The sequence below is a fragment of the Magnolia sinica genome, chromosome 12, assembly GCF_029962835.1.
Source record: "Magnolia sinica isolate HGM2019 chromosome 12, MsV1, whole genome shotgun sequence".
NCBI classification, from domain to species: Eukaryota; Viridiplantae; Streptophyta; class Magnoliopsida; order Magnoliales; family Magnoliaceae; genus Magnolia; species Magnolia sinica.
Window position 1 is genome coordinate 13,979,206 of NC_080584.1, and position 26,156 is coordinate 14,005,361.

At 42.1% G+C, this 26,156-nt stretch overlaps 1 protein-coding gene and 1 non-coding gene across 2 annotated transcripts; one reads left to right on the forward strand and one right to left on the reverse strand.

Annotated features, from left to right (window-relative positions):
- Positions 1-6,355: 6,355 nt before the first annotated feature.
- On the reverse strand, positions 6,356-6,462 carry LOC131222017 (small nucleolar RNA R71). Its single transcript, XR_009159727.1, has one exon. It is a non-coding gene; the product is annotated as a small nucleolar RNA R71 (small nucleolar RNA).
- Positions 6,463-21,381: 14,919 nt separating this feature from the next.
- On the forward strand, positions 21,382-24,562 carry LOC131219946 (uncharacterized). The gene is made up of 5 exons (XM_058214929.1): positions 21,382-21,423; positions 22,066-22,131; positions 22,770-22,832; positions 22,956-23,057; positions 23,817-24,562. Exons 1-5 carry the CDS (start codon positions 21,382-21,384, stop codon positions 24,153-24,155), a joined length of 612 nt encoding a protein of 203 aa, XP_058070912.1. The 3' UTR covers positions 24,156-24,562.
- Positions 24,563-26,156: the final 1,594 nt, after the last annotated feature.

The following is a 26,156-nucleotide window of genomic DNA, read 5'->3' on the forward strand; positions in this document are numbered from 1 at the left end:
TGAAGATGTTCGAGTTATTGAAAAGATACTTCGATCCCTCACAGTCAAGTTTGAGTATGTGGTTGTGGCGATCGAAGAATCAAAAGATATTGAGAAACTCTCCATTGAGGAGTTGATGGAATTGTTACAAGTTCATGAGCAACGAATACAGAAGAATACCAGTTCCATGCCGATGGAACAAGCTTTAGAGTCAAGATTGACTCTGAATAATAACAATGGTGGACGTGGAAGTTCACAACATGGTGGACGTTTTGCTAACAATCGCGCAAGAGGCAGAGGGCACGGATACCAACAAAGCCATGGCCAAAACCAGCAGAAAAATACCAATTTCCGTGGAAGAGGGAATGGTAGAGGTAGATCTATGCGTGGACAAGGAAGTACAAAGAATATCCAATGCTATAACTACAACAAGCTTGGCCACTATGCATCTGATTGCTGGAGCAAGCCGGTGACTCAAGACGAGCTATCCAACTATGTTGAAGCATCAGGCCATGAACAAGAAAGCTCCACACTTCTCCTTGCACAAGAGAAAGGTAGTGATCAGCAGGATGTATGGTATCTCGACACGGGTGCAAGTAATCACATGCGCGGTGACAAGAAACTCTTTGTCGAACTCACAGAAGGAGTTCATGGCGATGTAGTGTTTGAAGACTCATCAAAAACGCCTGTGAAAGGTAAAGGTAAAATCCAAATCTTTCAGAAGAATGGTGTTCCAAACTATATCTCCAATGTGTACTACGTGCCTAACATGAAGAGTAACATACTGAGTCCCGAACAACTTCTCGAAAAAGGGTATGTCATACACATGGAGAACTCTTCTCTTTCCATTAAAGATATGCATGGACGTTTGATTGTAAAAGTCCAGATGGCAAAGAACTGTATGTTTCCTCTCCATATAAACACAATGCTTGAGAAGCATTTTTATGGAAAAGCAAAGAATGATTCCTGGATGTGGCATCTTCGCTTTGGCCATCTAAATTTCAGTGGCCTGAAACTTCTGTCCTCATCAAGCATGGTGCATGACTTGCTTACTATTGAAGCTTCAGAACATGTGTGTGAGGAGTGCACACTTGGGAAACAACAAAGGAACAACTTTCCGAGTAGAGTATCCCGAAGAGCAAGAGAACTATTGCAGTTGGTTCACACTTGACATCTGTGGACCATTAGATCCAATCTCTCTTGGAGGTAATAAATACTTTATTACATTCAATGACGATTTCAGTAGAAAATTATGGGTGTATGTAATCAAAGAGAAGTCTGATGCTTTTACTATTTTAAAAAATTTTAAGGCCCTTGTTGAAAAAGAAAGTGGTCTTAAAATCAAAACCCTTCGATCTGACAGAGGTGGGGAGTACACCTCAAATGTTTTTTGAGAATACTGTAGGGAACATGGCATTAAGTAACAACATACTACAGCGTACACGCCACAACAAAATGGAATTGCGGAACAGAAGAACCGCACCATCCTCGATATGACGAGGACCATACTGAAGGAGAAAAGTCTGCCAAAGAATTTCTGGGCAGAGGCAGTTGCATGTACTGCCTATCTGCTCAATAGGTGTCCGATTAAGAGTGTCAAATTCTAGACACCGCAAGAAGCATAGAGTGGATACAAGCCGAGCGTGGCACACCTTAAGATCTGTGGGTGTGTCGCCTACGCTCAAGTTCCAGAAGCAAGAAGGAAAAAGCTTGATGATCGTGGCAAGAAGTGCATCTTCATCGGCTACAGCGAAGAGTCAAAGGCATACAAGCTCTACAACCCACCAACCAATAAGCTGGTGGTGAGTAGAGATATGGTATTTTGTGAGGAAGAAACATGGAAATGGAACGAGGGAAAGTTAGCCAAAGAAAAGCAAGTCGAGGTCAAAGAATACGAAGAAGAGTGACATGAGAAGCAAGAGCAGACACCCACATCACCCCCTTCGGATCGCAGAAGTCCAGGAGTACGCTCCATCTCTTCTGGAAGTACTTCATCAAATCAGAATTCATCCAGCACATCTTCATCCGATTCTCCTTCACCCTTGGCTCCTATTAAAATGAGAAGCCTCAACGACATCTATGCAGAAACTGAGTAGGTGAATTTACTCTGCCTGTATGCGAATCACGAGCCTCTCACATTCGAGGAGGCTGTGAATGAAGAATGTTGGAGAAAGGCTATGGAAGAAGAGATTCATGCCATCGAGAAGAATCGAACATAGGAGTTGACCTCACTCCCCAAAAGCCAGAAGACCATTGGTCTCAAATGGGTGTACAAAATCAAGCGGAATGCCGATGGTAAGATCGAACGATATAAGGCAAGGGTCGTAGCAAAAGGCTACAAACAGAAATATGGGGTAGACTATGAAGAAGTTTTCACCCCAATTGCTTGCCTTGACACTATAAGAATGATTATCTCCCTTGCAGCTTATCACAGTTAGATGATCTACCAACTGGATGTGAAATCGACATTCCTAAATGGGGTACTCGAAGAAGAAGTATACGTTGATCAGCCTAAAGGGTTTGTCATGCAAGGAGAGGAACATAAGGTGTATTGGCTGAAGAAAGCCCTGTATGGGTTGAAGCAAGCTCCCCATGCTTGTAATGCACGTATCAATGGTTGTCTTCAAGAGAATGGTTTCGTCAAATGTCCGTATGAGCATGCCGTCTACACAAAGAAGAATGCCCGTGGTGATATGCTTATCGCTTGTTTATATGTTGATGATCTGCTGTTCACTAGGAACAACCAAGCGATGTTTGAAGAATTCAAGCGGGCTATGTTTAAAGAATTCGAGATGACTGATGGTGGATTGATGTCTTTTTTCTTGGGCATTGAAGTGAAGCAACAAGTCGACCGCATTTTCATATCTTAGAAGAAGTACACAAAGGAACTTCTTGAGAAGTTTCAGATGGTCGACTGTAAAGCTGTAAATACACCTGTTATAACAGGCCTGAAGCTCACAAAAGATCGAGAAGGATGTTGTGGGTCAAATATTGCATATCAGACCCAGTTATTGCATGGATTTACAAGCATGATACCGTTTAATGGCCCGATTTAATCGTGTTTGTGATGCAGAGTGTATTTACGAGCATGGACTGAAAAAAGGTGCTAAAAGTGTGGATTTAACACTCCGAAGTCACCAGAGCAAGGGAGGCACTCCAGAGAACTAAGACTGAAGAATTTACATGCCAGGGATCCGAGGAAATCAAGCCATTCACGTTAAAGAGGCACGAAACTGGCGCAGAATGCAAGATCACAGGGTTCTTGCCATCCGATTGGTTCAAAACTTTATACATGGCTCGAGGACCAAAAACTAACCATACATGTCAAATTTCAGCTATTGGATCCATCTAGAAGTGGCCCAACGGACAGATCAGCCCATAAATCAGTGATTTGGGGCCCGCCTGGTACCTGAAAATGCTTCAATCTTGGGCTCAACTCATTAAATGAGCTAACAAAACAAATGGATGGATCGGATCTTGCATAGACATTACAGTGGGCCCTGTATGTACAACATGTGTACATATAGTGCACACGTACCGCCGTGCACTGAACTGACTAACGCGGGTCAGCAGGCGCTGACCCGCGTCTTCTTCCCAAAATGGCAGTTGCCGTTTTGGCGCTGCGGACGGACGAACGGCGGCCGATTTGTGGACGCTAGTGGGCCCCGCAAAGCGTACATACGGCTAATCTAAACTGTCCATCTTGTAGAGGGCCATGAATGCTTCAAACCTATGCTGAATTTTTGGACCCATGCAAGCACACGTGCGCGATACAGAGGCCATAAGTGGACTGCCCTGCAACGTTCAAATTGATGTGTGAATGATTTCTTCTTTGATTCTGAGTCAATGGACATGAAAAACCATCCGTTTCTGATCGAAATTTTGAGGGTAATCTAATGGACAAGATGGATTTCCTCGAAAACACCTCTGTGGAGCCCACCGATCACGTTAGCGCCAGACATGCGAAAGGCTACGCACATCCGCGAAATCTGATTTTTCAGGCAGTTGTGGCCCACCATCTTTGATCATATGGTAGATCTGAACCGTCCATCGTGTAGGCCAGCCAAAATACTTTCAAGAGACGTTAATTTTATAGAAATAATGCAAGGAACACGAGAGTTATGAAGCCCCGAACTTGGCTGCGAAAAGGCTTTCGCTGCGCGTGTGATAGCTTCCCAAATCCGATTTCCACCACTCCAGCAGCTATAAAAAGAGTTCCAAACGTGGAGAAGAAGGTGTGCTTGAACAGGGGACGTCAGATAGAGAAAGAGAGGCGGAGAGAGAAGTGTTGGAAATTTTTATATATTTTTTATATATTTTTCTTCTTTTTCCTATGAATTATGTTGAGATTTAGTCTGATTATGTTAGGCTAAACCTCTTAGCTAGGGCTAAGAGGTGAAGCTTGTGGCGTGATGGGACTGATTCTATGCCTTTGATTTATGCCAGACTGACTGATGTTGATTTTAGTTCAATTAAAAGGAATACTTTCAGTTTTATTTAATGGTTTATTATGACTGAAATTACAATAGATCTGCGATGGCTTTGAGTATTTCTTCCTCCTTTTGATGTTTATGACGTCAGGAAGCCCTATTGTTCACCATCGTCTCATGGGCATGGTCGGATGACGGTACCCTTCCTAACCTTCATGCATTATTGATTGGTTGGTAATTAGTTTAATTCTGTTATTTGTTTTGTCTCCTGGGCATGGTTTGATGATGAAATCCATTCTAATTCATATACCTTTCATCTCGTGAAGACTAGATCAAGTAAGTTCAGTTTGATTTCCATGATTCTTGATGCAGGCATAAGATCTCCCTGATCTCTACAAGTGGATCCTCTGAATCCCTAGTCTCCTTCCTTTGAATTCCTTAAGTTTTAGATTAGTATTTCACCATTATTCATCAATTTATATTTGATTTCGATTTCATCTCATTCTAGTTCTAGTTCTAGTTAGCTTCAGATAACGTACAGGTTTCAGTCCCTTAGGATTCGACCTCGGTCTCACCGAGTTTATTACTACATCACAACCCTATACTTGGGGAGTGAACAAGTTTTTGGCGCCGTTGCCGGGGAGTGACGGTTACGTTTTTCTGAACTTAACTAGTTTTAGGATTAGTTTAAGATTATGATTTTTTCTAACTTTAGGTTTAGATTTTCTATTTTAGAAACTAACCTGTTTTCCTGTTTTGTAGGATCCTGACACAAACTTCTAAATTGGTAATCCCTTTCTAATTCCTCTACTTTTTCTATTTTTAGAATTAGGGTTTGAATTTTAGAAATTTCTAATTCTAATATTTTTCTATTTCTAGGAAATAGTTTATGTTTAGAAACTTTCCTCTTTTTAGAAACTAGGTTAGTTATTTCTCTTTTTAGAAATTTTTTCTAATTTTATAAACTAACTCATCTTTCCTTTATTTTATTTTTAGAAACTTTCTAATTCTAACTTCTCCTCTTATTTTCTGTACTTTTCTAATTTTAGATTTAGATTCTTCTTTTAAGTAACTTTTTATTTTCTAGTTTTAGAAATTTTTCCTTTTTTTTTAAGAATCTAACTTTGTTTCCTAATTTATTTTAGAAATTTCCACTTTCCTTTAGGAATTTCTTCTTTTAGAAACTAGTTTACTTCTATCTTTCTTTTTAAGGATTTTCTAATTTTAGACTTTCTTTTTAGAATCTGACTTGTTTTGTTTTCTTTTGCAGGTTTTTAACTTAGGGACTCCAATTTGGTAACTTATTTCCAACCCTCTCTTCCTTTCTAGATTTTCTTTTCCTTTCTTAGAATTATGTTTCAAATTTGATTAAGGGCTGTGAGTGTTTCATGCCCAAGTGGACCTATGACAACACTCGACGTCTCTTAACTGAAGGAGGATTGGTTGAGGGGTTGACTATCCATCGCAGGACTAGACACCACTCGAAATCCCCTGAGTTAATTGAAGTGATGGCTGGGAACCAACCTTTTCTACCCCAACCTAGAGTGGAAGACATTCAGGATGAAAATGAGGTGTATCAAGCACCCCCGCCACGTACTTTACGAGATTATTTACAACCAGCGGGGGTGAGAACGCCCTCAAGCATGATTTTTTCTGAAAATACAGGACATATGGACATCAAGCCAGGGGTTATCCAACTCCTTCCTAAGTTCCATGGGCTTGAATCTGAAGAACCATTTTTACATTTGAAAGAGTTTGATGAGATCAGAGCCACTTTGTATTTTCAAAATGTGTCTGAGGACACAGTCAGGCTGAGACTCTTTCCTTTTTCCTTAAAAGAGAAGGCTAAGACGTGGTTACATTCACTGCGTCCTAGATCCATTGGCACATGGAATGATATGCAAAGGGAATTTATAAAGAAATTCTTCCCACATTATAAAACAATTACCCTTAAAAAAGCAATCATGAACTTTACCCAAAAGGATGATGAAACATTTTACTAATGTTGGGAAAGGTTCAAGGATTTGGTCAGTTCATGCCCACAACACAGTTTTGAAACGTGGCGCATTACAAATATTTTCTATGATGGACTGACATCTTCCATGTGCCAAATGGTCGAGACAATGTGTAATAGAGAGTTCATTAATAAAAATGTTGACGAGGTATGGGATTACCTCGATAGTCTTGTTGAAAAAACACAATCATGAGACTATTATCCAAAGTCGAACACCACGTCTAGGCCAACTCAATTAAAGGAGAAAGGTGGATTGTATCTCTTGAAACAAGAGGATGATCTCAAGTGTAAAGTGACTACGCTCATAAGGAAAGTTGAGGCTATGGAAGGAAAGAAGGATAAGGTTAATGAAAGTGTTTGCGGCATCTGTGATTGCAACATTCATACAATTGAAAATTGTCCTACAATATCCGCTTTTCGAGAAGTGTTGAATGAACAATCCAATACCGTAAATAATTATTAAAGACCTTTCAATGGACCAACCTCTAATACATACAATCCTGGTTGGAAAAATCATCCAAACTTTAGTTGGAGAAATGGACAAACTGCTACCCCTCAAAGTTTCTTCAATCAAAATCCAAATCAGGGAAAACCTCAAGAAGAACCGGTTCAAAATTCCATGTAAGAGCTGACCCGTGCAATGCGAGACTTTATGCAAAAGATGGATTCACGTATGACGGTTATAGAAAAGGGGATGCTTCCTACACAACCGCTCCCCAATCCTAAACCGCAATACGAGATAGGTGATCCCAGCTCTTCAAATCAAATGGGGCACGCTAAATCCATCACCACTCTTAGGAGTGGGAAGATAATCGATAAAACCCTTCTGGTTAGGCCCGAAAAGCCTCAAGAACCAGAAGAGGACAACAATAATGGATCTAGTGAGGCCCCACAAAAATTAGAACCGGAACTTCTAGAAAAGCCAGTTGCTCTATTTTCCCAACGGTTGGTCGCACCAAAACCTCTCTCTAACTCTCAGGATATCCTAGAGGTGTTGAAACAAGTGAAAGTCAACATTTCTCTACTTGATGTCGTAAAACAGATACCTTCATATGTCAAATTTCTGAAAGACTTATGCACGACCAAACGACGGAAGAATATTCAAAAGAAGATCTTCTTGACCGAGAAAGTGAGTGTCATCTTAAAGCAAGACGTGCCACAGAAATTCAAAGATCCCGGTAGCCCAACCACATCATGTGTAATTGGGGATCATCGAATTGATCATGCACTTCTTGACTTAGGAGCGAGCGTCAATTTGATTCCCTACTCGGTATACAAACAGTTAGGTTTGGGTGAATTAAAACTCACTCTAACCACACTACAACTTGCTGATTGCTCTGTTCATGTACCAAGAGGGATAATTGAGGATGTGTTGGTCCAAGTTGATAGATTTTACTACCCTATAGATTTTATCATCCTGGACACCGAACCCATCAATAACATGAGCACTCAGATCCCCGTCATTCTTGGTCGCCCATTCCTTGCCACTTCAAACGCAATTATTAATTGCAGGAATGGTGTCATGACTATGTTTTTTGGGAATATGACATTGGAGTCAAACATTTTTTTCAATAACGGTAAAAACTCAGAGAATGATGACGATTTCCACGACATTAACATGATTGACTCTTTAGTGGAAGATACGACACCTCTGACCTTATCCTCTGACCCTCTAGAGACGTGCCTGACCCACTCCCATGATTTTGATAATGACATGATTAGGGAAATGTGTGCCTTACTCGATACTGCACCGGTACTTAAAGTTAACCGGTGGAGGCTACAATTTGAAGAGTTACCCCAAACTGATGTAGTGCCTCTACCGTCTAACCTCAAGCCGCCGAAGCTTGACCTAAAACCTTTGCCATCTGATTTAAAATATGTCTATTTAGGTCAAGATGAGACATACCCGGTGGTGATCTCTGCCCACCTGGAGAAAGAACAGGAGAGTATGCTTATATCTACTCTCATTGAGCATAAGGGAGCCCTTGGATGGACAATAGCGGACCTCAAGGGAATCGACCCCTCGATTTGTACTCACCGCATTTATCTTGAGGATAATGCGAAAATCGCTCAGCAATCACAACGTAGACTAAATCCAAACATGAGGAAAGTGGTTAAGGCTGAAGTTCTTAAACTATTGGATGTGGGTATCATATACCCCATATCCGATAGTCAATGGGTGAGTCCAACTCAGGTGGTTCCTAAGAAGTTCGGGATCACCATCGTAGCCAATGCTAATAATGAACTCGTGCCAACTAGAGTTACTACTGGTTGGAGAATGTGCATTGACTATAGGAAGCTAAATACCGTCACGAGGAAGGACCACTTTCCTTTACCCTTCATTGATCAAATCTTGGAAAGGCTAGCTGGTCATTCCTATTACTTTTTCCTTGACGGATATTCGGGCTACAATCAGATTGAAATCGCCCCTGAGGACCAGGAAAAGACTACATTTACATGTCCCTACGGCACCTTTGCCTACAGAAAGATGCCATTCAGATTATGTAATGCCCCTGCCACCTTTCAGCGATGTATGATGAGTATCTTTTCTGACATGGTGGGGAAATATCTAGAGGTCTTCATGGACGATTTCTCTATTTTCGGTTCATCTTTCAGCGAGTGCTTAGAGAGTCTTAAATGTGTGCTGAAAAGATGTGAAGAAAAGAACTTGGTACTTAATTGGGAAAAGTGTCATTTCATGGTTCATAAGGGAATTGTCCTTGGACATATTATCTCGTCCAAAGGAATCGAGGTGGATAAGGTAAAAATCAATTTTATCTCTAACCTACCTCCACCCAAGAACATTAGAGACGTGCGATCCTTCTTAGGACACGCAGGATTTTACAGGCGATTCATAAAGGACTTTAGTCTCCTCTCTCGTCCTTTATGTAATCTACTTCAAAAGGATGCACCATACGAGTGGACTGAGCCATGTCAGGAAGCTTTCACTAAGCTTAAGGGCATGTTGACTAGTGCACCCATCATACAACCACCCGACTGGGGCATTCCTTTTGAACTTATGTGCGACGCGTCTGATTATGCTCTTGGGGCAGTTCTAGGCCAGAGAAAAGATAAGAAACCCTACGTTATTCATTATGCGAGTAAGACTCTAAATCCTGCCCAAGTGAACTACTCAACTACGGAAAAGGAACTCTTGGCCGTAGTGTTCGCTTTGGACAAATTTCGGTCCTACTTGATTGGATCCAAGATCATTATTTACACTGATCACGCGGCGCTCAAGTATCTTCTGTCTAAGAATGATGCTAAGCCCCGCCTGATACGATGGATCCTCCTACTCCAGGAATTTGACCTAGAAATAAAAGATAAAAAGGGAGTAGAGAACGTAGTGGCTGACCATCTTTCTCGCCTTAATCCCTCTAATTCCCTTGAAACGACACATATCAATGACATGTTCCCTGATGAACAATTGTTCAGAGTCTCCCATTCACCTTGGTTCGCTGATATTGCTAATTATCTTGCCACAGGTTCCATACCGACACAGTGGACTGCGCAAGATAAGAAGAAATTTTTCACCAAGGTACGTAACTTTTTCTGGGACGATCCATATTTATTTAAATATTGCTCAGACCAAATCTTGAGGAGATGTGTGTCAGACGATGAACATCAGAGTGTTATCTCCTTTTGTCACTCACAGGCCTGTGGTGGTCACTTTTCTGCTAAAAAGACCACAGCCAAGATTTTACAGTGTGGCTTTTACTGGCCCACTATGTTCAGGGACACTCACGAGTTTTGCAAAGCTTGTGAGCGTTGTAAAAAATTGGGAGCGTTGTCCCGTCGATGCCTTTGAATCCCATTCTTATCATCGAGGCATTTGATTGCTGAGGCATCGATTTCATGGGACCACTTCCCCAATCTTTTGAAAATCTATATATTTTGCTCGCTGTAGACTATGTCACTAAGTGGGTTGAAGCGATTCCGTGTCGGAATAATGACCATCGCACGGTCATTAAATTCCTAAAAGAGAACATCCTTTCCCGATTCGGAACGCCTCGAGCTATCATTAGTGATGGGGGCTCACACTTTTGTAATAAGCCATTCGAGAGTTTAATGAAGAAATATGATATCTCTCATAAGGTGAGCACCCCATATCACCCACAGACAAGTGGGCAAGTTGAGATTTCTAATATGGAGATCAAACACATTTTGGAGAAAACGGTTAACCCTGACCGTAAGGATTGGTCAATCCGATTGACTGATGCCTTATGGGCTTACCATACTGCGTTTAAAACCCCTATTGGAATGTCTCCCTTTAGACTTATCTATGGGAAGGCTTGCCACTTGCCTGTGGAGTTGGAACATAGAGCCTACTGGGCAATCAAAAAATTGAATTTCAATCTGGACAACGCTGGCTCACTACGCAAAGTTCAATTGAATGAACTCGAAGAAATCCGGAATGATGCGTACGAGAACTCGAGAATTTACAAAGACAGAATGAAGGCGTTTCATGACCAACATATTCTACGAAAATCATTCACACCTGGTCAGAAAGTCCTATTGTATAATTCTCGATTACATCTCTTTCCAGGTAAGCTTTGATCTCGTTGGACTGGCCCTTACATTGTGGTCACTGCACATCCTCATGGGGCTGTTGAGATAAGAGATCCTGACAATGGTAAGGAGTTTAAAGTAAATGGACATCGCTTAAAGCCATTTGTCGAGAAATTTGATTCAGAGGACATGTCCATACCTCTGACTAATCCTGTTTACCAGGATTGATCTCCTAGTCTGATGAAGGTATAGGTAGGTTTCCCGCTTTCATAGGACTAGGGTAGTTGCTTTATTTGTCTGGCTGAAGACGGTATACTTAGCGCTCCTGGGAGGCAACCCAGCTCTTCATTTCATTTATTTTTATCATTAGTTAGTTCAATGTTTGTGGGTAACATTACTGCAAACCCTCACGAGACTACAACTCGTCCACTAGGGGCAACTTAGGGGTTTAAAGGCTTGTTGCATACGCTAAATGCAATCGAGAGTACCTGCGAAAGTGGTGTAGGTAGAATTTTATTTTTGTTATTTTTATTTTACTTCTGTTGGTTTCTCTCTTGTGCTGACCCGATCTTACGTACATATCTTTGGAAAGCCTTTTGATTCTTTCGTCCAGGTATTATCTTTCCATCACTCCTCTTATATTTTTGTTGTCCCATGTGCATTGCATGCTTATTTCTTTTACACTGAGGACAATGTAGATTTTAGGTTGGGAGTGGAAGATTATGTTTCCTAATCAGCGTTTTCTTGGTCTCGTTCACCTTTTTTATCTAACCAATTGAATACAGAGAATGATGTTTTATAGTTGGTAGCTGCAACTTGTCTACCATCACTCTTAAGACAATGTTCTCACTACTACCATTGTTTATGATCACATAACAGACTTTGTCTTTGACGGTGCACCGCGTACGAAATATATTATGTTGCTGTAGATGTAATTCCTTCCATGAGGTGTACAATAATTGCCTTACAACTAGAGATTCGTCATGATCTTCGCCCGTCCATTCATCGCCATCTGCTCCTTCCTCAGTGGCTTGTTTATGTTCATCAAAGCCACGGTCTTCTTCTACGGCCTCACCTTTAGTGTCCCATTCGTTTATGGTTAAGTGTGTTGCGGGACGTTGATGACAGGTGTTAGATAAGTGGCCCAGTTGGCCACAACGGTAATAATTGTTCGACCTTATCCGAACGTAAGGATTGGAATCCTACTCAGGCCCGTTGTTATGGGTGCTACACGTTGAGGCCTACATGACCCGCTCCCCGTATCATGGTTTGCAGTTGCAGGAGGTTGATGACATTCTCCTATTGATTGTTTTCCTTGTGTCAGCACTGGATCCTACGTGGGACCCGTCATGGGGGGTTGAGTTAAAGGATAGGGTCGAGCAGGAGCTCTTGCAAGTTACATTTCTGCCCTACCTGCTAATTGAATTGCTTCAACCACGATCTCGACTGGGTGCATCTAAACTCGGTCCTGAATCGTCGGTCGTAACCCACCTATAAATCATGCTACCTTTTATGATTCGGTTTCTGACGGGTCATTTCACGTTGCCAATCGTTGAAATTCTTCGGTGTAGTCGGTGACGGTTCGATTCTCCTGTCGACAGTTTTAGTATGCTGGAATAGTACCCGCTCGTAATTACTAGGAATAAATCGTGATCAAAGAAGGTGCCTCATCTGTGGCCATGATGAGATGGGCGCCCTATTTTGTCGGGCACGTGAGAGTTACAATTGCTCCCACCATGCAGAAGCACCATATTTTAATTTAAATGCTACTAATTTCACTTTTTTTTTACTCTGACACATCCATGTAATCAAAATATCGTTCTACTTCAGTTAGCCAGTCGAGGAAATCTTCTTTGCGTAATAGACCGTTAAAACTAGGAAGTTCAGCCTTACCTCGATAGTCTCTTTCAGCACAACCTAGATGATCTTCTCCATGGATTGGTCGTCGGGCAAAGCCTTCATCGTTGTTAGAACTTAAATCATCCGGTGTAGCCCTACGATTTACCACTGGTAGTGCTTAATGAAAATCGAGGTTGTGTCATACAACTAGGGGTGTACACGAACCGAGTTAGCTCGCTCGACTCGGCCCGAAAAAGCTCGACTCGGCCTGACTCAAAACTGAGTTCGATCTGAGTCGGGCCGTTTTTTACAGCTCAAGACCCCATCTCGACTCGGATCGTATATATATATATATATATATATATATATATATATATATATATATATATATATATATATATATATATATATATATATATATATAAAGCCCTAATCCCATTCCCCTTTTGAAAACACGGCCGCCCGACCCCAACGATTCAATACCCTCATCCCATTCCCCTTTCGAGCTCGTTGGCCGTCCTTTCTCCGATCCCGAGCTGCAGCGGGACATATCCCGTCCTTTCTCCAATCACTTTCCTGGCTCCTCGTTTGAAAAACACATGATCTCTCCCTTCCTCTCTCACACTCTCTCTATCTTTCTCTCTCTGCCATGTAACTCTCTAAGAACTGATAATGGCCTCTCTCCTTCCAAACATCTCTCCTTCTCCACCTTTCCTTCAGACCACTAAATGACAAAAATCCACGTCATCATCTGCCCTTCGCAAGGACACCCTCTACAATTCCTTTTCCATTTCTGCCCCTCCCCTTCTTCCCTCCTCCTTCCCTCTCACTAAGCTTGAGCCACCTCCCGTCTGGGATGCGCACGATAACCAAAGGAATGATTTCTACCTCAACCTAGGCACTGCTGTCTGCAGGGAAGACCTGCCCTTGCTTTTCTCAAAGGATCTCAATTATGATATTTATAGGTTTGCCATTCGTTTCTCATCCTTTCATTTCCTTAATAGAATTAGGGGTTTTTTTGGTAGTTTGCTAGACCACCTCAATTTGTGATCCACACTGTTGTTCTTGGCACATCTAACCGTTCAAAACCCTCTCCCCTACTTGAAAGGGGAATGCTCGAGCTCGAACTCGGCTCGAAGGCTGGCTCGAAAACTCGGCTCGAACTGATCCGATTCCTAAACAAGCAGAGCCAAGCTGGACATGCTGGCTCGGTCACCGAGTTGAGCCAATTTCGAGCTAGGTGTGCCTAGTGACTGAGCTGAGCCGAGTTGAGCCCAGCTTGACTTGCTTCGGCTTGATGTACACCCTTACATACAACAACCACAGGTGATGGAGTATCGCCTAGGGCTCGGGGCAGAAGTAACGTATCCGCAAGATAGTCGAGGGTTACCTGCAACCCTTGTATGGTCAATTGACTCTTCCGAAAGATAACGAATCCCTATATCACCATCCATATGATTTGGGTTCATACCTTTGTTGTTTGCCATCGGCCCGAGGGGAATCCTCGCTCTGATACTAATTGATGCAGGGATGAACATGATGAGGTCAATCACCATCTTCCTCAAGGATAACTACTCCGAATCCACGGAGCTCTTTTGGACTCCTCATAGAGAATTCTCGAATCCATGAGGAAAAAGCAATAAAAATATAAATAAATTCTATAAAATTTGTAACTTGATTGATGAATGAAATAAACGAGTTCACGACCCTTTAAATAGGGAAATTTTTAATTGTCAATAACCGCTGTTCTCATGTGGATGTGTAATCCACATGGGATTTGGATATGCTGGGATCATTTCCTAAAAAGAGCTGTTAAGATCGATAGACAACTTGGATTTAAGGAAACTGCATCGCAGTGCCCCACGGTCAGGATACCACCCCACCTCGGGATCCATCGTTTGGAAGAGGGGAAGAATGAACCGGAATTCGATGAAGCCAGGACCGTGGGGCTCACCTTAATGTATGTGTACTATATCTATGCCGTCCATCCATTTATCCAGGTCATTTTAAAGCCCAAGACCAAAAACATAGCTGATCCAAATCTCAGGTGGACCACACCACAACAATCAGTGATGATTAAATGCCCACCATTAAAAAATCTAATTTTTTTTTTTTTTGTTTTTCCTTCATCCATGTACACATGACCGAATCGATACCTGCTACTGGATCGGACTCTATCTGAATTAGTCTAGGCCAGACCCGGACTCAGGATCCGATGACATGCTGATGTAGAGCGGGTCGCAGACAGTTTCATGGCCAAGATGGATCAGAAAAGGCCCGGTCGACGACAGAAGTGATTCGGACCATTGGACCTTAGATCGGGCGTATCTCGCAATCCGGAATGAGTTATCTGACGTAAAATATATGATTTTGGGGTAGAACGAGCTACTTTAGCCAAACAACCCAGCTTTGCTGGGTTGCGCAACCCAGAATTGCAAAAAACCCCTTGATTGATGGTCGTTTCCCTGTTTTAATTTCGTTTTTACTATAAATAGTAAGTTTTAGTTTGATTATAACTCTTCATCCGTCGGGCTTTAGGAGTTGCGCCCAACGTGAAAAGAGCTTAGAATAATTAGGGGAACGGTTTGGTGAAGCCAAATAGGACACTTACTATTTTTAGCCGAAAACCTTGCGCACTAGTAGACATCACGACCGTCTATAAATAGTAAGTTTACTATTTATAGTAAGTCGCGGATTCTAGGAGTTTGAGTTGTAGTTTGATTATGATTTCTTTCCCATTGCTTGATACCCTTATTTAAAGGGTTGTGAACTCGTTTTTAATGATTCATCAATCAATTTCAAATTTATTTCTATTTTTTTCTTTCTTTCCTCGTGGATTCGAGAAGTCTCTGTGAGGAGTCTAAAGAAGTTCCGTGGATTCGGAATAGTTATCCTCTTGAGGAAGACGGTGCTCGACCTCACGTCCTCCCCTGCATCAATATCTCACGAGAATCTCTCATTCTCGTGAGATAGCTTGCATTTTTCGTCTTTATCTCGCTACGCTCTGAGCCAAGGGCAGGGATGAGACCACGTGGTCTCGCAGACGGCTGGAATCGCACCAGCAGCAGTTTCTCGAAGTGGGAATGTTCCTCTTTGCTTTTCCTTGCACAGCCCTTGCCCAGCCTTTTCTGGAATAGAGAGAGTACCGACAGTGCATCCAAGGGTCATTCCTGAGGAAGGGGGCTCCAGTGAGGAGAAAATCGATGACATACTCTTCCAATACCCCAGACATGGCGGCGATCGAGTAGATCGAACGGATCGAGAATTCAAGATGAGGGTTGATATTCCTAGCTTCAATGGCCAACTACACATTGAGGATTTCCTCGATTGGCTTTCTGAAGTTGAGCGATTTTTTGACTATATGGACATCCCTGAAGTAAAGAAGGTCAAGATTGTGGCCTACAAGTTGAAAGGAGGAGCTTCAGCTTGGTGGGAACAACTGCAACTCGCGCGAACCAGGCAGACGAAAGCACCAATCCGCACCTGGCAGAGGATGAAGCAGCTACTACGTGCCCGATTCCTCCCTAGCGATTACGATCAGGTATTATTCCAACAATACCAAAATTGTCGACAGGGTAGTCGGTCGGTAAGAGAATACGCAGAAGAATTTTACCGCCTGGCGGCGCATAACGATTTGGTTGAGACTGAATCGCGGTAAGTCGCCCGATTCAACGGTGGATTGCGTATGGCTATCCAGGATCGGGTCCAGATACAGTCCGTCTGGACGATGAATGATGCGATCAAGTTAGCTACTTGTGCAGAAGTGCAACTTGAACGTCCTAACACACGGACCTATCCTACTGCAAGGATTCCTGTGGCAGGTCTGCCCCAGGGAACTGCACAACCTAAGGGGAAGGAGCCCATAAGAGCACGCACTCAACCTCCTACGTTTGAGAACTGAGATCAGGGAAGTGGGCAAGGTAGACCCCAAAGGGGCGTATCGACTGCTGCTGGTCCAAGTAGAATCCCGAACCCCTATGCTCGGTCAAGGCCCGATAACTGCTATCGTTGTGGCCAACCGGGCCACCTATCAAATACTTGTCCCCAGCGAAAAGTGGCAAACCTCGCCATCAATGATGGTAGTGCTGATAACGCTTATGAAGATCCAGACAGTGAAGAACAGGAGCATACCACCGAGGACGAGGCAGATGATTCAGGTTGGATTCAGCAAGATCATGGCGAGTCGCTTGTCGTGAGGCGACTATTTTATGTGCCAAGAAAAGAAATGCATCCACAGCGGCATAACATCTTCCGCACTAGGTGTATGGTGAATCGAAAGGTTTGTGACGTGATCATTGATGGTGGGAGCAGCGAGAACATCGTCTCCAAGGTCATGGTGGAAAAATTACAATTGAAAATGGAGCGTTATCCCTCTCCATATACAATCGGTTGGATCAAGAAGGTCAGCGAAACAAAGGTAACTGAACGGTGCACCATATCCTTTTCAATTGGCAAATATTATAAGGATGAAGTAGTATGCGATGTGGTCGACATGGAAGCATGTCACATACTACTCGGTCGGCCCTGGCAATCTGACCGTGATGCCACTCATAAAGGGCGAGATAATATATATATCTTCGTCAAGGACGGCCGGAAGACCATATTGGCCCCTATGGATCTAGAGGGACTACTTGAAACTTTTAAAGTGGAGGGCCGTTTTCTCTTAACCATACGGGACTTCGTGGAAGAATCAAAGGAAACAGGACAGACTTATGCATTAATTGTAAAAGGGGAAGAACTCGAGCCTACCAACATCCCTGAAATATTAAGGCCCCTGCTACATGAATTCAAAGAAATCTGGCCCGATGACCTTCCCGATGGGTTACCCCCCATGCGGGATATCCAACACCATATCGACTTTGTCCCTGGGTCTAGTTTACCGAATCGTCCCCATTATCGAATGAGTCCGAATGAGTGCGAGATTCTGCAGGGACAAGTAGAGGAGTTGATCCGTAAGGGTCTTATTCGAGAGAGCATGAGTCCATGTGTTGTACCAGCTCTATTAACTGCAAAGAAAGATGAGAGTTGGCGCATGTGTGTCGATAGCCGAGCCATCAACAAAATCACCATAAAATACAGGTTTCCTATACCACGGTTGGACGATATGCTGGACATGCTAGAGGGTGTAAAAATATTCTCTAAATTGGACTTAAGGAGCGGCTACCATAAGATTCGAATACGGTCGGGTGATGAGTGGAAAACAGCCTTTAAGACCAAGGAAGGATTATATGAATGGATGGTCATGCCCTTCGGTCTTTTGAATGCGCCTAGCACATTTATGAGATTGATGAACCAAGTTCTGAAACCGTTCATTGGGCGGTTCGTTGTGGTTTACTTCGATGATATTTTGATATACAGTCAAGACGAAACCACCCATATGGAACACCTTAAGAAGGTCCTTCAAGTGCTCACTAAAAATAAACTGTACCTCAATTTAAAAAAGTGCAGCTTCATGACTGATAGCCTATTGTTCCTGGGTTTTGTCGTCACATCCACGGGCATTCGGGTGGATGAGGAAAAGGTGAAGGTAATCAGAGAATGGCTGGTTCCTACAAATATTCACGAAGTGAGAAGTTTTCATGGACTGGCAACATTCTATCGTCGGTTCGTGAAAAATTTCAGTACCATTGTGTCACCAATCACAGATTGCATGAAGAAAGGGCAGTTTCAGTGGACTGACGAAGCCGACAGGAGCTTTGCCGAAATCAAGCGCAGATTATCCACGAGCCCGGTTCTTGTACTTCCCAACTTCGACAAACTATTTGAAGTTGAATGTGATGCCTCATATGTCAGAATTGGGAGAGTTTTGTCTCAAGAAGGTAGGCCGGTAGCCTTCTACAGCAAGAAACTTAGCGATGCACATAAGAAGTGGTCTACATATGAGATCGAGTTATATGCGGTGGTCCAGTCACTGCGGCACTGGCGACATTATTTGATTCAAAGGAAATTCATACTTTACACGGACCATCAAGCTCTCAAATTTATTAATAGTCAAGGTAACATTAACCGTGTACATGCTAGATGGATCTCATTTTTACAGGAATTTACATTCGTACTAAAACATAAGTCAGGGCAACAGAACAAAGTAGCTGATGCATTGAGTCACCGTGCAACTTTGTTAATCACTATGAGCAATGAGGTTATCGGGTTCGAGCGCTTCAAAGATATATATGCCGATGACGACGACTTCAAGGACGCATGGGTTAGATGCCAAGAAGGTCACCCCGGCGACTTACATATGCAAGACGGGTTCCTTTTCAAGGAAAATCGACTGTGCATCCTAAACAGTTCGCTAAGGGAACAGATAATCCAAGAGCTACATGGAGGTGGCCTCAGTGGACACCTTGGGCGAGACAAGACGCGAGCTCTTGTGGAAGAACAGTATTACTGGCCGCAATTGGTACGTGATGTAGGAAAGGCAGTCCAACGTTGTTATATTTGTCAGACCTCTAAGGGACAATCTCATAATACAGGCCTTTACACTCCATTACCCGTGCCTGACGGCCCTTGGGAGGATTTATCTATGGACTTCATGCTTGGTCTCCCACGAACACAACGCGGCATGGATTCGGTGTTCATGGTAGTAGATCATTTCTCCAAGATGGCGCACTTTATTCCATACAAGAAGACTCTCGATACAACACACGTGGCGAATCTATTCTTCAGAGAAATTGTGCGGCTACACGGGGTTCCCAAGACTATTACTTCTGACTGTGACACGAAGTTCATAAGCCACTTTTGGCGGACTTTGTGGACTCGATTCGATACACGACTTCAGTTTAGCAGCGCCTACCACCCACAGACTGACGGTCAAACTGAGGTTGTGAATCGCACGTTGGGAAACCTCCTTCGATGTATTTCAGGAGAAAAACCGAAGCAGTGGGATTTAGCTTTGTCTCAAGCGGAGTTTGCATTCAACAACATGGTGAACCGCTCGACAGGGAAATCCCCGTTCCAGGTTATTTATGGACGAGTCCCTCGCCACACACTAGACTTGGTCCCTCTGCCCAAGCTCCCAAGCATGAGCATTGCAGCGGAACATATGGCTGACAAGATCATGGGCATTCATGCGGAAGTACAAACCAAGCTACATGCCTCGAACGAAAAATACAAGGAGCATGCCGACAAGCATCGGCGACAAAAAGTGTTCGAGGTGGGTGACCAAGTAATGGTCCATCTGCGCAAAGAACGATTTTCGACCGGAACGTACAACAAGTTAAATAATAAAAAGATTGGACCGGTACCAATCATCCGAAAGATCAATGACAACGCTTATGTTGTTGATCTTCCAGATGACATGGCAATCTCACGGACTTTCAATGTTGCAGACCTGACCGAGTTTCATGAACCAGCGCAAGATGAGAACTCGAGGACGAGTTCTTTTGAAGTGGAGGGGACTGATGTATAGCGGGTCGCAGACAGTTTCATGGCCAAGATGGATCAGAAAAGGCCTGGTCGACGACAGAAGTGATCCGGACCATTGGACCTTAGATCGGGCGTATCTCGCAATCCAGAATGAGTTATCTGACGTAAAATATATGATTTTGGGGTAGAACGAGCTACTTTAGCCAACCAACCCAGCTATGCTGGGTTGCGCAGCCCAGAATTGCGAAGAACCCTTGATCGATGGTCGTTTCTCTGTTTTAATTGCGTTTTTACTATAAATAGTAAGTTTTAGTTTGATTATAACTCTTCATCCGTCGGGCTTTAGGAGTTGCGCCCAACATGAAAAGAGCTTAGAATAATTAGGGGAACGGTTTGGTGAAGCCAAATAGGACACTTACTATTTTTAGCCGAAAACCTTGCGCACTAGTAGACATCACGACCATCTATAAATAGTAAGTTTACTATTTATAGTAAGTCGCGGATTCTAGGAGTTTGAGTTGTAGTTTGATTATGATTTCTTTCCCATTGCTTGATACCCTTATTTAAAGGGTTGTGAACTCGTTTTTAATTATTCATCAATCAATTTCGAATTTATTAGAATTTATTTTTATTTTCTGCTTTCATTCCTCGTGGATTCGAGAAGTCTTGTGAGGAGTCCAGAGAAGTTCCATGGATTCGGAATAGTTATCCTCTTGAGGAAGACAGTGCTCGACCTCACGTCCTCCCCTGCATCATATGCTAGCCTAGATACTAAGTTGGGTCCAGTTCGGCTCAAGTCTATTTCAAAACTGGGTTGAGTTGCGTCAACCCTAACTCTGTCCGACTCACTCAAGCCTAGCTCTAAACACATAAGTCAACTTCACCGAATCTGCTTCCAGAAGAATTGACTGGATATCAACCATTGATTTTGGCAACCTTTATGATTCCAAGATCTCATATGATCCTCTACGATGTTGGGGTCAGTAGCCAAACCGCGTCCCAACTACAGGCTCCACATTTCTTAAATAAGCAACGAAGGATACTGCATCGATCCTCATGCTGAGGATCGTATGGTTCCTCTTCTCTACAAAAAGAGGTAGTATGCTATGCATTCCTGCAAATCTTCCCTTTTGGGCTCTTCAAGCATCTTGATGCTTGCTATAATCTCTTGATTAGCTGCTAATCTCCAACACCATCTTATCTAACCGTTGATTATCGCGGCCTTCTCCATCAGCCGTCGAAAGTATGGGCTTCAACAAGATACCGGAAGTGAAAAGAGAGGATACGGTATGATAATCTAACACCTAAGTCAAGAGCATGTTTAGACCTTAATTATCTCTACAAACGGATGGTTGATAATCCCAAATGCATGTATGGCCCAGCTGGGCACATGTCTGTGATGACGTGTGACCCACCGTAAATATTGGGTGGCCTGGAAATCGGGCCCGTTCACAGTGTATGAAACGAGATGGATGGCAAAACCCATGTTTTGTTTTGTAGCTTGTGGGCCCATCTGATGAGTGAACGGTCCAGATTTTTCTGCCCCTTTTTTCATTTATTAAAACAAACACCCACGATTTGAGTTGAATGAATCAGCAAGTAGACTCGAAGAGTCTTGTCGAGTATAATCCGAGTCAACCTCACTAGAGAGTTTCGTAATGACTCAGCTCGAAATCCATCGAGTCACTGAGTTTCATAACTCTGATCTATATATGGGGGCTCCACTAAATATCCGAGTCAGTTTTTGTTGGACCTTTTCACCATATAGATGATCTTGACCGTTATTTTGTAGGCTGCTGATTGATGGCTAGATTTGTGTTTTTCATAGTGGTTCAGAAAGTGTTGTCTGAACCTTTCTTCATGCTCGTTATAATCTCTTGATTAACTGCTAATCTCCAACACCTCACATCTAACCGTTGATACCTGCAGCCTTCTTCTTCATCATCCGATGAAAGTTCATACTCCACCGGCACACTGGCAAAGAAAGAGGATAAGGTATGATGATCTAACACCTAATTTAAGAGCTTGTTTAGGCCTTAATTATATTTACCAACGGAGGGTTGACGATCCCAAATGCAAGTATAGCCCAGCTGGGCACGTCTGTGATGATGTGTTGTTCACCTTATATATTGGGTGGCCTGGAAATCGGGCCCGTTCACAGTGTATGAAACAAGATGGATGGCAAAACTTCTTCTTCTTCTTCTTCTTCTTCTTTTCTTTTTTTTTTTTTTGGTTGTTGTTGTTGTAGCTCATGGGTCCATCTGATGAGTGAACGGTCCAGATTTGTTTGCCTCCTTTTGCCCTTTTATTAAAACAAACAACCGGAAGTGAGTGTCATTTGCGAGTTGCATCGAGTTAAATGACTCGATTTGGACCTTTTCACTATATAGATCATCTTGACCGTCATTTCGTAGGCTGCTGATTGATGGCTAGAATTGTGTTTTTCATGGTATTCCAGAAACTGTTGTCTGTAGCTTTCTTCATGCATGCTTGCTTCTTTTTATTTTTTACACACGCACACACACCACCACACATTCACGCCGTAGTGGGATTTCACCACCTATGCTTGCTATATTCTCTTGATTAGCTGCTAATCTCCAACACCATCGCATCTAATTGTTGATTACTTGCAGCCTTCTTCATCAGTAGATAGAAGTACGTACATCACCAGAACACCAGAAAACAAAGAGGCTAAGGTATGACGATGTAACAGCTGATTTAAGAGCATGTTTACGCCTTAATCTCTACAAACGGAGGGGGTAAGAGGTCGAAGTTATTTTTCTTTCTCTCATTTTTTTAGTTTTCCTCTGCGGGTGTAGAAATCTTCCGGTCCACTCGCACTCACCCTACTCCTTGAGGACGGGTCAAAGCATGGCGAGATTGATTCCTCCGCGTACAGTGAGAGAACGCTAGCGGTTTTGGTAAGTCTCGCTTTCACATGCATTTATTTTCGTGTTCCTCACTTCGTGATTATACAATGCTCCACATTCAAGTTCGTACAAGAAGGGCACATGGTTGAAAGGTGGGTCCTATTGGAGATAAGTTTGGGGAATGATCATCCCATGTGGGCCCCATCAGACTAACGGTCTGGATCATGACAAGTATGTCACCCACCTGAGCTAACTCAAAACCTTAGGAGCCACTTGGTTACCAACAAGTTCCATTCGAATAGCGTTGTTGGGATAATGGCAACACCACTATCGAAGTAGCTCTTTCTGTCTGCAAGGCAATCGAGGATCAAATGAACGGTGTGGATTTAAGGAACATGCATCAATGTGAGCCCCACAGTCAGGGGTCACCCCCACCTTGGTGGAACCGGAGTCTCACCTAGTCCGCTCCCATTCCTGTCTTGTTTCCATGCTGTGGCCCACGTGAGTTTTGGACCAAACTGATTTTTTATCCTTTCGGATATTTTGGGATGATACATCTGGTGGATGTGTTGGATGTCGTTCAAAAGTTACAGGGCCCACATCTGCCCAGTCACACCCTATCTCCTGATACCTTACGGATGGTTTTTAAACAATTTTTTATTTTTATTTATTTTTTTATTTTATAAAATAAAAGTTAAAATTAGAATAATGTTCATGATGTGCCCTTCATCCTGATCACCATGGTGGGCCACAATATGTATGATGGCTGGGTCCCAGTACGACTAAACGGTCTACTATTGTATACACCAGGAGCAACAAATAAAGAAGTGTAAGAATAATATGGAAGGCCTTAAAAAGGAGATGAACACTCTAAAAGAGCGACAGATAAAGGAACGTGAGAAGCAGATGAAAGGCCTTCAAAATGTGGTGACCAATCTACTGCTGAAGGTGAGAGAGCTTGAGGCCAACGACAAGACCCATCTGACTCGCAAGGGCAAGGCCCACCTACTAATAGAAGCTGCAAAGCCATCAGCTACAGCTTCCAAAGAGCAATTGATGAGCGTTGACCAGCTTCCAAAAGATTCGAACATAAGGAAAAGAAAGAGCTCAGATGGTGATCAAAGTCCTGGGAAAAGGCAAAAGAAGTAAACAGAAGACGACCAAAAGAAAGATGAACGGTGATGATCGAGCAACAAAGTGGGCCACTAGGTGTGCCTGCTTGATTGCACATTGGTAGTGCATGTGCGCGAGATCTGAGCCGATCGTCAAATGGTTCCTATTATGTAGATGCCATGTCTTAAGAATCAGACTGATCTGATGATTTCACATGTGAGATCAGTAAAATAATAAACTGTTTGGATGACGGCCAAATACCATTAATTTCTGTTTTAGCTGTTTTTTTTTCTTCTTTTTTTAACATAAGGCAACGGTTATCCAAATGTAAGACATGGTCATTGTTAAAGATGTATTGTGTAGTGGTAAAGTAGAGGATTGGATGTTAGGAAAACGATGCATATCCATTGATAAATAGAAAAATACAAGTGTGATGCACTCAACCAGTGTGTGGCTAATTTTTGTACAAGGCAATTATTATGATGAGGCCAATATATTGGACGGATTGGATGTGGTACAAACATGAAAGGTTGGAATTTATTCACTGGGTGGACCTTAACTTGAGGCCTTGTTTGCAGTAGATTGATAAATGCATCATATTGCTTTTCTTTCATAAAATGACTTCTTTTTTTGCAAACTGTCATCCAAACTATATTTTTAATGGCAAAAAATAAAAATAAAAATAGATGGAATCATTAAAAATAATTTCTAGTTGAAATCAATTTTCAGAAATTGATTTTCAAAATTATCATTTTTAGATAAATTTACTTTTAGAGAGGTCATTACAGCACTGTTTTTTAAACTACAGCTGAGGCTAATTTGTTGTCATATGGATCTCCTCTTTACTTTTAGGGCACGTTTCTTTTCCCGCATATGTCAAAATAACATAAATGAGTTATCATTATATTTTAAAATATTTATTTAAATAAGTATTATGATATATATATTTGGAGGGTCAAATATAGATATAACATGAGTCCGGCCAAGAAATTTTATAATGATTACAATTTTATATTGGAAACACCAATTGGAATAGTAATATTAGTTTATTTTTGTATTGATTTATATTTTTACATGGATAAATTTAATAATATAACATGTTAAGCAAATAGGCTGTTCAGAATGATATATTACTGTCATTGATTCAAGATTGAAGATGTGGCTTGCTGGGATGAGATCCACACTGTTCAACCGTGCCCTATCACATAAGGTCCATATTTGAAGGTCCACATTGATCAGACCAAGCCATTTGATGAGGACTTTTGCTTGCTGAATGTGGGCCACAACTTATTTCTATCTATTGGTGTTCAGTGGTTGTGTGTTTTAGTCGTGTGACTTTTAAAATGTGCACCAACATGAGATGGCCCACCTTATTTTCTACTTGAATCTTGTCCTGAATTGCAAAGTGTAAGTGTTTACTCGTGATCTATCTATGTTAGATTTAGAAATTTAGATGATGTTAAATTGTTGTGAAATTTTAAAAAGAGATAAACGAAAGATCTTTTTAGTCCCTAACAATTGAATATGATCAGAATTTGAAAAGTAATGAGTAGTTCAAAAAGATTAAGTTCAACTAGTCACAATTATAAGACACATATTGCATGTATTACTCATGTATATATGAACTAGTTATTCACCATGGTAGCCTTATAACAAAAAATGGGTATCAATCAAAACACAATTATAGTATGTAGAGATTCATCTGATGCACAATAGCATCACATAGAAGCCCTAACGACCAAAAAATGCTTAGCAAAAAGATAATAACACAAAGTTAGCCGAGTTTCAACTATCAGAAAAAGGGGTAAAGGCTATAGATAAAAGCAATAGTTATGAATTCATAATGCACTACACATGTTCACACAGAGAAAGAGACCACTACCACCAACATATGGCATCGCGAAAGAAATTCATGTCCACATAATAGGAACAGGACATACGCGTAACCAATAGCCAACCCATGATAAACAACTAACATATGTACAGTTTTTTATAAGCTACAATTGTTTTTGGATCTAGATGGTTATTTTAATTACA

Bases quoted from the DNA above. Each gene is read 5' to 3' on its own strand.
- LOC131219946 (XM_058214929.1), top strand. From the start codon at position 21,382: ATGGGCTTCAACAAGATACCGGAAGTGAAAAGAGAGGATACG. The intron at 22,132-22,769 runs GTATGATGATCT...GATTACTTGCAG, and splicing joins TGGCAAAGAAAGAGGATAAG to CCTTCTTCATCAGTAGATAG. The intron at 22,833-22,955 runs GTATGACGATGT...CTGCGGGTGTAG, and splicing joins CAGAAAACAAAGAGGCTAAG to AAATCTTCCGGTCCACTCGC.